This window comes from Miniopterus schreibersii, assembly GCF_964146895.1.
Source record: "Miniopterus schreibersii genome assembly, chromosome: 15".
In the NCBI taxonomy this organism is placed as follows: Eukaryota; Metazoa; Chordata; class Mammalia; order Chiroptera; family Miniopteridae; genus Miniopterus; species Miniopterus schreibersii.
In genome coordinates this window covers 39,669,704-39,682,646 of record NC_138115.1, presented here as the reverse complement: position 1 = coordinate 39,682,646, position 12,943 = coordinate 39,669,704, and the positions used below count along the sequence as shown (strand labels likewise).

The 12,943-nt window shown below is 42.5% G+C and overlaps 1 protein-coding gene across 3 annotated transcripts in view; it reads left to right on the top strand.

Annotated features, from left to right (window-relative positions):
- NEK10 (NIMA related kinase 10) overlaps window positions 1-12,943 on the top strand; it is a 131,251-nt gene that overhangs the window by 13,174 nt on the left and 105,134 nt on the right. For all 3 annotated transcript variants that reach the window (XM_081159256.1, XM_081159257.1, XM_081159255.1), the window contains exons 2-5: window positions 1,436-1,546; window positions 1,825-1,885; window positions 8,185-8,315; window positions 9,972-10,070. In XM_081159256.1, the coding sequence (XP_081015382.1) occupies window positions 1,473-1,546; window positions 1,825-1,885; window positions 8,185-8,315; window positions 9,972-10,070 (365 nt within the window). In that variant the 5' untranslated portion in view covers window positions 1,436-1,472. The remainder of the gene's footprint in view (window positions 1-1,435; window positions 1,547-1,824; window positions 1,886-8,184; window positions 8,316-9,971; window positions 10,071-12,943) is intronic.

The following is a 12,943-nucleotide window of genomic DNA, read 5'->3' as shown; positions in this document are numbered from 1 at the left end:
CAATTCCTTTTGCCTCTAAATACCTCTGAAACACTTGGACCTTGACCATCGATTTCATAATACATCAAGGCATGCAATTATGAGACCATAATGCCTGCTCCTTCATGCCCGATAAACACACTGTGAAGTCAAGCTATGGCACTGAAGCACAGTGGAAAGTTTTACATCCAATCAAATTAAACCAATGGTATATTTAATATTGTATTTGCTATATAGTTGAAAGTATGGGTATCCTCAACTTTCTTTTTGTTTCTATTCTGGAAACTAAAACAATTGAATAAATTGTTTATTAAGGGGAAAAAAGCAAACAAATTGCTCTGTCTATTTGTGAACTCATATTTTGAGTGGGGGTGGAAAGTAGTCCTAAAATTTATTTTTGGAAAAGTGATGATGACTCCCAAGCTTAATTCAGAAGACTGAAATGCTCACTGGGTTGTATTCTGAAGCTCACTATCCCACTTGTTAAAAAACAAAGTTCAACTGAGTAAATTTTAAAGATTTTATTGCCTTTATTCAGCAGTTTATAAATTGGGCAGCTCCGAGTTGCTGTAAGAGAAGAAAGACTTTAACAAGCAGGAGGGAGCAGGAGCAAGGAAGTTGTACCAGGCAAAAAGCAAGTCGGTTATTGTGAGGTTGCTTTGCCGCAAAGGCATGGTAGGGTGTTGTCAGGAAGATCACCCGACTACTTGCTGGCTTAAGTTTCCATTTCTGGGAGAGCTGAAGCTGTAATTAAGTCTTGGTTCAGTGACGTGGCGCTTAGCATAAGTGACTCCATTTTGGGCCTGTTGTCTGGTTTTTAACAGGATGATTGGGTGAGTTCAGGGGTTGTGCAAGACTGACCCAGCTGTTGCAGAAGAGCTTATGACTGGAATTGATCCACGTGGGGATTCAGGTGGCAGCTCAAACACTTTAGGAATTCTGGAAATCCAGTGACATTTTATGTGTTTCTCTGGACACTGTAATGCTTATTTACAAGTGGATGAGACTTTCTCTGGGACTCTTCTGGGCATGAAGGAGGAACCCCTTAACTAGCAGCTTATGCTTAAGGATTCTTGTCAAGAAAGACAAGTAAGAAGGCATAATAGCATCAGTTAGGATTAGGTATTTGTTTATAGATATATATTTTGGAAACCCCAATGAGAGCATTTTCATGACGTACAGAACAATACTTGCTGGGACAATGAGTCACAATATTTGAAATCAAGGATGACTTAGAAAATATAGGCTCTGGTGCTATAATTATAAGCCATGCTCTAAATGTACCTTTGAATGAAATAGTAAATGGTACGCATATTAACATTTTTATTATTGTATTAGAAATAAATGTTAGTTTTTGCATATTTAAGTAAATGTCGTGACTTTTGGCTGTATTAACTGAGAATATTTTGGAGCACACAACTGAACTAAAGTTTTCCCCTCTGCTTTACCTTGAAAGGAATGCAATGTTAATCCTGAGGCACTGACATCTTACAATGCCTGATCAAGACAGAACGGTGAAGACCACAGAAAAATCAACCGATAAAAAACAGCAAGGAATCACCACCAGGTAACCCCCTATTGAGTCTGCTAATTATTAACTCAGGCAGTGGCCAGCAACCAGATTTAATAGCTTTTTGAGAAATAGGTAGACCTTTGACAACTGCTACTCTGGGTTACGGTGTTTACTGAAATGTCTGATCATTTATAGAGTTCTAAAGGAAATGTTTGCGTGTATATGTTTCAGCCCATAAAAGCAGGCCTTCCGGTGGCAAGGCCATCAGTGGGTAACATGACTGCTCACCCGAAGCCTTCTGTTGGTTGACACTGTGCTATTCTTTCTCCTAGGGACTATTCAGATCTTAAAAGACTTCGGTGCCTTTTGAACGTTCAGTCAAGCAAACAACAGGTAGTGTTTTCAAAGAAGGTGCATAAGTCAATAAAAAGGAAATCACATGTTTCCAAAGGGATCCATTTAACATCTTTATGAATGATATGTCTATTTCTCTTTGTTCTTTCACATGTTTTGTCTTTCTTTGCCCAGCTGTTTCTCTCATACCTGGTTCAAGTAGATTTCCTGCTTTATTCTGTGCTTGTCGCCACGTGTCCTCATTACCAAAGCTCTAAAGTCTAGAAACAGCATGCCTTCTATTGAATGCCCGATGTTCAAGTCTTCAGAGTTTTGGGCAATTGATTTTTTCAAAGCATTTTCACCACATTTCCCTTCTTTTCCCCTCCACCCGCCCTGTGCTGCCCTCTTGCTCTAGGACCACTCTTGAGGCTTGCTTCAAATGTCTCTTACTGAAAAGAGGGGAAAGGAGTGAGTTTGGGCTATTTTTATAATAGCATTTTTATGTTTTTATTAGGCAGAAAAAAATTTATCTCTAAACATTTCTTTTGGGTTTTACTTCTGAAAGACTTTGGAGAGTCATGAGATTAAAGGCCTCCTCTGGAGGTTTGGGAAACAACACAGCAATGCTAATAATAATAATAGAAGACACTTATTTAGCACCTTTAACTAGTCAGTGGCACAGATGGGACTTGACCCCTGGTGGCATGCCTCTGAAGTCTGCTATGCTACTCTTGTTTCATTTGTTTAAGAGCTCATGTTATGGTAACTCAACATCGATGATCTTTGTTATATCAGCCAAACTTTCCAGAGAACGCCAGCATTTTTATCTACTTATTTATAGTGGCGAGTGACTTTCTAATGATTTAATGGCATATAAAGGCCAAATAATGATAGTTCATTTTAGGGAACACTTATCATGTACCTGGTGTTTTTCCTGCTTTACCCTGCTTAATAACCAGAGCTCCCACTTTCACAGATTAGGAGCCAGAGGCACAGAGAGGTTAAGTGACTTTCCCAAGCTCATACAGACAGCTAAGGGTAGAATACAGATCTGAACCCAAACACTTCATCTCTGCAATGTGTGCCTCTAACCACCGAGATACCTTTTAAATGACTTGGGAAATTGAATTATGTACAGTTCAAAAACAAGTTGAATAAACATTGATTTGGAGTAAACATGGCCTTAAAGTATTTTTCCTCCTTTCAGTTCCTTGTTCTCTGTTATTGATACTACCCCCCCAGGAGCTCCCTTCTTCTCATTCACCTGTTTCAGCGTCGGTCTTACCCTTTGTCTATCTCGACTGCCTAACATCCTTCTGGCTCACTGCTCACAAACCTTCATGAATGGCTGCCCAAATCCAGTCCGTTCTTTCCTGGGAAGGTGAGCAGGGTGACTCAGCATGCAGTTTTGGTTGCAGTTCTCACTCTTTCTCACTGTAAGTTGTTACCATACTATCAGACTTCTGCTTTTCATTTGCTATTCCTTTCTCCCAAATTTCTTTTGTATAAAATCTCACCTATTTCCAAGACTCAACTCTAATGACGCCACCTGCTGAAAAAGCTTTCCTTTATCTTCTGCTCTAGAAGTGAGTCCCTCTCACTCTCGTAGCATTATTTTCTCCCTTGTTTTGGAAACACTTGTCTACACGTCTAATTTCCTGGCAAGGGGATAGATTTCCCAGTGCCAACAACTTTGCCTCTGCTTCACTGTATCCTCTATTCCGTGAATTCTTGGTCAGTTTTTGCCAAATCGAACTGTGCCTTAAGACTTGGGTTACCACACAAGTATGTATAATAACCCTCTGCCAGGGTAAAAGAATCACCAGTGATGGTTTTGGCAGTAGTTTTACAGCTTTGAAGCTCATGCCCACGAGATCTATTGTGTCCCCTTTCAACACCTGCCTGGCTTAACTAAAGTGAGTTTAGTACTTTCCCTCCCCCCGTAACCAGTTTTAGAATTTGCAGTCTGTTGTACGACAAGTTCACGTGGTATATCTTTTTGTGGACTATTTCACATATGAAGATGTGTATTTGTAATGTTTGAATTACTCAGAAAGCAGATGGTTCTAAGAAAAAAAAATGACATAACTGTGTTCAACTATGTGAAGGTCCTGAGGTTCACAAAATTCATTCTTAATTCTGTTTATAAAACTTTTGTTCATTTGTAATGTTAAAATAATAAATCTTATTCTGAACACCCTCTTCTCCTCCCCATAAAATAATGTGGAGGCATTTATAGAAGAGAGATACTGGAGAGTATAAATCAAGAATTTATTTATATCTTACTTGTTCCAGAAAGAGAGTAAGGAGGCTTATAAAGTATGGCAGGTTATCATTAATTAAAACCAGGGCCACAGAAGAAAGGAAAACAAGGGCTGGGGCGAAGCAGAGTCAGAGTTCTGCCGAAATGCCACCGAGATATGTAAGTCGGCCACTGGCTCTGCGACTTTCAGCAGTCAGTTTGGAAATGGAAACTTGAGATTAAGGCCCACTCACCCGAATTTCTGTCCTAGCAAGTTCTGGCCTGTTTTCTGTAAACGGGCCAAGATGGCCACTGAACCGGTGCCAGAGGAAATCTAGCTTGTGGGTGGGCAGAGAATCGCAAGAGCTGAATGTCCTTCGTCCGAAGCTAACGAGCCCCACCGCCTCCCTCGCTGCGCCCTGGGCTCCGGGCTTCTGCTTGCGCTCTGTCCCGCTGCTCTCCAGCACATTAGCGCTGCTGTTCTGTAGGCCATCCCACAGGGTGACAGAAGGGGGGCAGACACAGAGGCAGGTGCGGACCCCAGCCTTCATCATAATCATAACCCAGGCAAACCAAGTAATTCAAGGAAAAGAACTGCTCCACGGTTGTTGCCACAAAGGGAAATTACAGAGTTGGTTGGAGATTTCACCAGAGGTTTTCACGGATCTTGAAGTAATCTGCCTAGAGCTGGAATTTCGGTTCCCCCCTCCATTTAAAGCCATAGAGAGCTGAGAAATCGGTTTGCAATAGAAAAAATAGAAGAAAAAATTAACTACAGGTCCATTAAATGCCTTTGAAATAAAAGAGGTTTTGGTAGATGCTGTGGAAAGAAAAAGCATGGGGCACAGTTCTTGTGGCCTGACAGCAGGCGTAGGAAAGTCATTCCGGGTACGTGACGAGGAGGACAAGAACCCTGGACGAGTGGCACGGACAGCGGGTACACGGATTTTAAGGGGGATGAAGCAGCCAACTTCGAGTGTGAGTCGTGGGAAGGAGGTGGTTCTTGAAAACTGGGCTGGGTTTTCGTCAGCAGAGTTGATGGGGAAGGATTGTGGGTGGAGTGAATAAAATGATGAGCTATCTGGAGGGAAGCAGATGGCAAGCACTGAAGCCAAACGGTGACTAGACGTTTCTATCGGAAGCAGAGAGCAGTGAAGCTAGGGGAAACCGTAGTGTGTGGAGGCCCATCCACAAATGCTGTACCTGGGCCCGTGAGCAACAGGGAATGCTGAACTTGCCAAGCAGAAGTGACATGATCAGAATTTTAGGAAGGTCCTTGGCTTTCTTCTTCAGTCTCTTTCATTTCCACTCAAGCTGCTCAGGGACCATTCAAGCTGCTCAGGGACCTTTCAGTTTCTAAAGCACCGTAGATTTTCTCTGCCTGCCAGCCTGTGTAAAATCTGCCTAGAACACTCTGGATTACTCCTAGCGTCCTGGTCCATGGCCCACCTTACTATCTTTACTTTCCACCACAACAAAGCCTTGTTCACTAATTTTGCAGCATGTCTTTATGCTAGTATAACCCCTCCCCTTCATGGGTCTGCAGACTCCTTGAGGGCAGAGCCCATGGCTGTCCTGCTTGCTTATACCCAGTGTCTCACACATCAACCTGCAAACAATGTGCCTGCAGCAAACATGCTGATGGATGAACTTGGCCAGAGGTAATGCACCAGGTGAATCAGGTTAGCAAGAGACTGTGGACAAAGCAAGCATTCATCCAGCAGCTTCCCGTTTGAACACCTTCTATGTGCCAGGCTCTGTGAGAGGTGCTAAGAACACGAAGCTAGACAGATGTGATGGTGCTGCCTTCGGGGTGGCCAGGTTCGAGGAGGAGAGGCTGATGTGCATCGAGTCATTGCAGTAAACCGTGATGAGTGCTCTAAGAGAGGTCAGCACAGTGGTGCCACCAGGGAGGGCGTGAACAGCTCAGCCAGGAAGGCTTGGCAGGTGCTCACCGGGAGGTGTTTGGGCTGAGCCCCGAAAGGTGATCTAGAGCTTCAGCCTGCAGTGCCCGCCCGGGCATGGAGTGGTCAAACACTACGGTGCTTTCCGGGATGGGTGGCCAGTTTCATGTAGCCAGAACTTGGGGTGTGTTTTAAAAAAAATTTTTCCACTTGTTTATCTATATTGTATGGCCTTGTGGGTTCATATTTTATTCTTTGGTGGATTTGTCATCAAATACTGCATAGCAAATCATTCCCAAACTTAGTGGTTTAAAGCAACAATGGTCGTTATTGTCCCTCACCCGTCTGTGGGGCATGAATTGAAAGCAGCTTCCTGGATGGTCCTGGCTCAGGTTTCCGATGGGGTTGCAGTCAGGTGTCAGTGAGGCTGTGGTCCTGCCAACGTCACCTGAGGCTGGAGGGTCCACTTCCAAGGTGGCTCACTCCCTGAGGTGGACACTTGGTGCTCTTTGCTGGGGAGGCCTCTCCACAGGGCTGTCTGTCCTCACAGCATGGAGTCTGGGGAGGCCTTCCATCCAGAAGGAGTCACCTGACATGTTTAAAGGAACACTTTCATCCTTCAGATACTGTGGAAGGTGATGGTGCTGGACTGGAAGACAGGGATGGAACACAGGGGGGCATTTTCATCTCATTCAGAAGGAAACCTCTGAAAAGCAAATGGGCTGGTGTAAGAGTGTGTTTCTCATCACTGGAGATACATAAATAGATGTTGGAGGACTGAGCATGTTGGAGAGGGAGGGAGATTGTCTGGATTTGAATCTCAGCTCGTCCCTTGCTAGCTGTGACCCTGAGGCAAGTCACTTAGCCCCGCTGGGCCAGTTTTCTCACCTATGAAATGGTACTTACCTCAGTGGGGCGAATCCACAACCTCCAGAAGACAACATCCTCGTTTACAGGATGAAAGATTTATTATTAATATTTTGAGAGAACTCAGTTGTGGCTAGCATATGATGAAGGATTTTGGGTTTTTTGCTTTTTGTGGGGTTTTCTTTTGCTACCTGTTTAACAATATTCTTATTATGCATTGCTCTGTAAGCTGACTGCCTTACTAGAATTCAGATATTCTGTTTGGATAAGGAAATGATGTCCTTATGCAGATTTCTATCAAATACTTTGATGGAATGAGACGAATACAACATATTGTAGCTTTATTTGATAATTATAATGTGTAGAATGGAATGATTTACTGAAAATTGAATCCTTTAATCTGTTATATTATGCTCTACTTAAATATGTAGTAATTTAGCTAATTATAGAACATCCCTTGTTTGTACTTTGGAAAGAATAGGCTATTTGTTTGCACTATGCTCAGCTTTACTGTGGTACAAGAACCAGTTCTCAAGGTTGTCTCCATTGTAGGTAAATATTGGTAAATGAAGCCATTTGAATGCTGATAACTTGAGAATGTAGTATGTAAATAATTACTGGTTCATATAGCCAGTGGGGCATGCTCAAGTGGTTGTAGTTGATTTAAGCACATTTTACTTTTCTTATGGTGAATTCTATAATATATTTTCACGATATTCAGACCAATTAAAAGTAATAGGATCTTCTCTACCTTTTTATCCCTAACACCTGACAAGTAGTGTGTATGATTGATAAGTGCTGAAGAATGAATGAACGGATGAATGAATGAATGAATCAACGAACGAATGATGACTTTCAGTTTGGGGCTCCACTCTGTACCAGGGTGTTCTAGCTGGATCCCGAAACTCTCTTTTCTGCTTGCACATTTGAATCATCAAGAAACTTCAAAATATCCTAATGCCTAGGCCTTGCTCAGACCTCTGCCCCAGCACTGTTTGAGGTGGTGGGGACACAGCATTGAACAGAAACAGACCACTTCCTGCTCATTTCCAGCTGACACTTTAATCAAGGGAGACTGAAAACGCTTAAGTAACTGTAAGATAAGACAGGGGGTGTTACAAGTTATGAGGAACATGAAGCGGCCTCAGGTAGAGAGAGGAGGAAGTGTTTAAGTCACAGGTGTTCAAATCTTGGAAAACCCCTACATTGGCCGTAGCTGTCATGTTAACTATTGGTTTGAAAAAAGACTCATTCCCTTCACCCTGCCTCCCCCCCATTTTGTTACTTACTTTATCCTGTGCTGAATTGTTACCCTCAAGTTCTCTGTGCTTCTATTTCTGTAGCTTCCAGCCATTACCTTTGATAGTGCCCAGAATAACATGACGAAGTCTGAGCCCTCTATCAAGGCGGGTGGACACAGAGCTCGAGGTCAGTGGCATGAGTCCACAGAAGCTGTCGAACTTGAAAATTTTAGGTAAGAAATCCAGTATCTCTCTTGTCTTTAGCAACCTATTCTAATGAGCCCAGAGCTTTACTTACGTTTATCATGGGAGCTAAAATTGAAAACCCATTTCAAAATTTACCATGAGGGTTCTTAATAATTTTAGTGCGTGCTTAAACCCTTCCCAGAAATAGTGTGTAAATTATAGACTTACTGGCTGCCGGCGAAACTGAGCGGGAGCTTCAGGACACGTTGCTGACACGCATTTGGCGTTCGGTCCATGAGGAAGTGGCTGCACAGTGTTGAGCCGGGAGCGGGTTCCAAGCCTTGTCTTCGCTCGGGGTGCCCATACCTCCCATAGCTCACCAGCAGTGAGGAGGAGGAACCCGTGGCTGTGAACAGATGCGTGGCTGAAGACTGTGGTTGTCAAAACAATCAGGTTTTCAGGTGAAGGGATTGCACCTCACCTTTAGCACTGGAAGTGTCAGCCCATGTTTGTCTCTCCTGTCGCCATGCAGACCTTCTGGAAGCTGCACATTCCCAAGGCCCCTCCCCTCCCAGGAGCTGGTTCTGTCAGTTTTACAAAGTGTGAAGATGTTTTGGCACTAAGTGCCATGTAAACAGTGAATGGCACGAAATATCAATATGAATATTCTAGAATGATCGTTTATTTGGCCTAGATTTTGTTTCCCTATCATTTTATGACAGTGAATTTAATAGTTCACAAAAGTTGCGTGATGTTATGAGTTCATATTTTTAAAATACACTTGTAGTGAGGAGCACTAAATTCTTTAAACATTGTTACATATTCAGTGTACTAGTGTCCATGCACTAAGAAACCGTCATAACCCTCATCTGCCCAGGGTAGGGACACACTGCCCGTTGGTATCTGCAAAGGCAGAATGGTACAGATGGCAGTAAAAGCATCCAGAGATTGCCTTTGAGTTGGTATGTTTATGTATTTACAGCTTATTTGGCCCAGATCTTAAAATTAGTCTCCTTTATCATGCACAAAAATGTTGTATCATATATTCTGTAGCAATGTGACCCTTTTGTACATTAGCACTTATCCTCTCCCAGTTCTAAAGTATAATATTTGGGATATTTTTAACCTCTGATGGCTGTAATATCAGAAAAAAGAAGCCGAAGCTGGACTTGTTAAACACATGCATACGCACATGCACACTCACACAACATAAGCAACCACAAAAACTCTCACGAATGAAGGGTGTAGACTGTGTGTAATAAATCCCTACTACCTATAAGGAAATATGTCCACAGCCACTGGGGTAACAGCTATAGCAGCCATCGAGGTCTTGGCGGGTAGGAAAGTGAAGGGAGGGAGTTCTCTGCCTATTGCTCAGCTGTCTAGATAATGTGCTCCAATCACTCTTGCTCTCCCCATACTCCTTTCCTTCCTCTGACCAATTTTAGCTGTTACGTGTTTGTAGGGCATAATTTAGTTAATGTGGTAAAATGAAGTATATATGCTTGACTGTAATCCTTAATATTAACTTTATAACTGAATTTCTATTTCCTATTTTAACAATTGATACTTGCCTTTGGCAATATATTAAAATCCAAGAATCCTTTAACCCTTGCATGAATACATGTGATCTTTCTTTGGTAACTTTGAGGCATCCTAAATAATTTTTGTTATGAAATACTTTTCTGTTTGTTTCATCTCAGTATAAACTACAAGAATGAGAGGAATTTCAGCAAACATCCCCAGCATAAACTGTTTCAGGAGATCTTTACAGCTTTGGTGAAAAATAGACTCATATGCAGGTAAGAGTGTCCCAGGAAAGATGGACATTTACCCAAGAATGGCATATTTTATAGATCTCTAGCATTTGGCTTGAAGCAGCTTACAGGACTGAGTATAACATACTTAAAGGATACAGTAGAGCAGAAGCCCTTTAGAAGGAGATGAATAAAGAGGCATCGCAGATGATCTCATTGAAACCACTCTGGTTAGGGACTGAAGTTAGCTGAATTTATGAAAAATAAGGTAAAATAAGGAATGCAAGTTACACTGTTTTCCTTGTTTGAAGTTTCCTTATTTTAAAATAAAGTTCCTTTATTTTAAGGAGGAGGTTATTGCCTGGGTCCTTATAAGGGAGACGTTGAGTAACACAGGGCAACATCCTTACAGTGCATTTTTGTAGCCTGTACAGGGACTGATTACATGGGCTGCCCCAGCTTGGACCTTGGCAAAAGGGCGAGTGTGTGACGTCCACTAACAGTCCAAGGATGACCTTTCTTCTTAGGACCAAATCAAACGTTCTTTCCTTTGCTCGCCTTTGTCTTCACACAGGGGCAGTGTGGGACCGTAGAGAAGGGATAGTTGGCCAGTTCTTAGATTCTCTCTCGAAAGTCTCGGGGGTTTTTGGTGAGCCGCTGAGTGCTGCTAGATTGCAGTCAGGATTGAGTTTTCTCTCCGTTCTTGTCTGCTGGAAGTGAGACCTGGCTCTGCTACCGCCAGATATGAAGGAGGCTCCCAACGCTCTGTCCTGGTAGAACCTGGTCTTCCACTCTTCCGAGGAGGCCCAGGCCCGCTGCCCACAAGCACTGGCTGAAAGGATGCCTATGAAAACTTTGCGTCTTCCTCACCACTTTGAGACTTGATTGGAATATCTGAATTCTGTCCCTGTGAGATGAGCAAAAATTACTCTTACTCTGGAAAATAGGAGAGATATTAATTAATAATTGAATGCATAGATTGAAATAAAACTCTGACGTGGTCCAGTGCAATAGCTGACTTTAAGTAGAACGTCATCCTGATGGGGCCTCCGTGATGAATCAGATACTAAGTACATGCCTAAGTGGCGGCCTAATGATTTGATTATTAGGTTTAGTATAAAGCAGTTGAGGATGGGATTGCATCTGTCATGCCTTTGTACTTGATTCAAGCAGAGGGTTATTAAACTGACTCAGATGACACAAGGAGTCTAGAATCTTTGCCACAGGTATATAATTGGGTCAGTGCTCAGTTCTTGACAATATATGCGAAGACTGTTGAAAGATTAATGAGCATTGCAAAGGACCTGAAGTTGGCCTGGATTGTTTCTTCTTGAGCTTGAACAGAGTAGAACAATGATTAGTAGCAAAATAATTATGCCTTTCATAGGCATTAGAAAATGAAGATCTTTAATTTGTTTTGAAGACAACTATCCTCAATTCTTTAAGGGATGCTTAGGAGGCTATTTGTCAGGTTGGTACTTTGGGAAAGGCAGCAGATTTCCTATATTAAAGATGTGGAGACCTCACTGTGTTCTTACACTGAAGGCACTAGATGCAGATATTGTTATGGAAAATAATTGGGCAAGAGTTGGCATCCAACAGTTGAAAAAGATCTTAACAATTCTGAAGTCAAGAGATCTCTTGTCAGGACCTTTCCAGCTGCTTAGTGATTAATGAGGCATCTTATATTGGATGGTGTTACTGGCTTGCAATATGAGCAGTCCCTGGAAATCTTCAGACCAGGAAAGGACAATTATAGATCTCTTTGCTTTCATAGTATGAGAAGGAATTTAGGAATGTTAAATATCAAGAACATCCTTTTATAGCATCCTTTGGCTGCTGACAGATTGTTGTGTTCAGTTCTCTAAAAGCAGGGTTGGGTAAAGGTGGCTTAGGTCTAAAGGTCTCTATTGTTTCTCAGACCATGTGAGACTGCCTTTTTCCCCCCTTCCCTCTGACTTTAGACTTATAGAAGAATTACATCTCAGGGCCTTTGCTGGTATGGCTTTCTATGCTCTTTCTTTGTGAACATCAGACTTAATGTTGACTGGAAGACCTGGGTTCCATTCAATAAACAAATTATTGAGCACCTACTATGTGCAAGGAAGAGAGACATAGCAAATGGTGGAGAAGGAAGAGTGGGTGGAAATACAAAGATGAATAAGAGGTGTGGTCCCTTCTTTCTAGGGACTCAGAGTCTATCTGGTCAGCCACGCAGTTATCTCTTCCTCAATATAAGGGAAAATGTGGTAAATACAAACTGTGTATATGAAGACCACCAACGGCTGGGTGGAGGGGGCGTAGACTTTGGTCCGTTTCTGGTTGTAGACAAGACTGGCATATTCAGGATGTTAGGCCATTCAGTTTCATCCCGAGAATGTGGCTGATTGGAAATTGAGTCTCATCCGTGGAGTTTGAGCCCTTCAACTCCTCTCCCTATTTATGCCCAGTTGATGATGTCCCTCTTCTGTTCCACTCTCCCCAACTGCAGTCTCCCCTTAACCTGCACTCGGGATACCTCCTTTCTGGGTTCTTTTCCTAAGATTGACCTGTGATTCCCTTGTTCACAGAAATGACATTGTCAGGCAGCCTCTAAAACGAAACAGGACTTGTTAATCCAGAGTCAGATAAGGTAACGCTGTAAACACCTCATGGTAGATCTCAAAGGGCAAGTGAAAGTGTCGCCTCTGAATCTAAGGTTACTCCTGGTTACACATGGTAATGAATCCCTATGTGTGGCAGAGTAAGGGAGCAAATTTTGATCTTCCAACTTTTATTTCTGCTCTCACATCATTTGTCTACAGTAGTCTGCCGTTAGAAAACAAACCCACCCCTTTTTATCTTATCTGGAGGAAATTACTAAGAAAGTACAAAGGGTCTTGGTATGCAGGATAAGGTTATGAGGTTTTGTAGAGAAG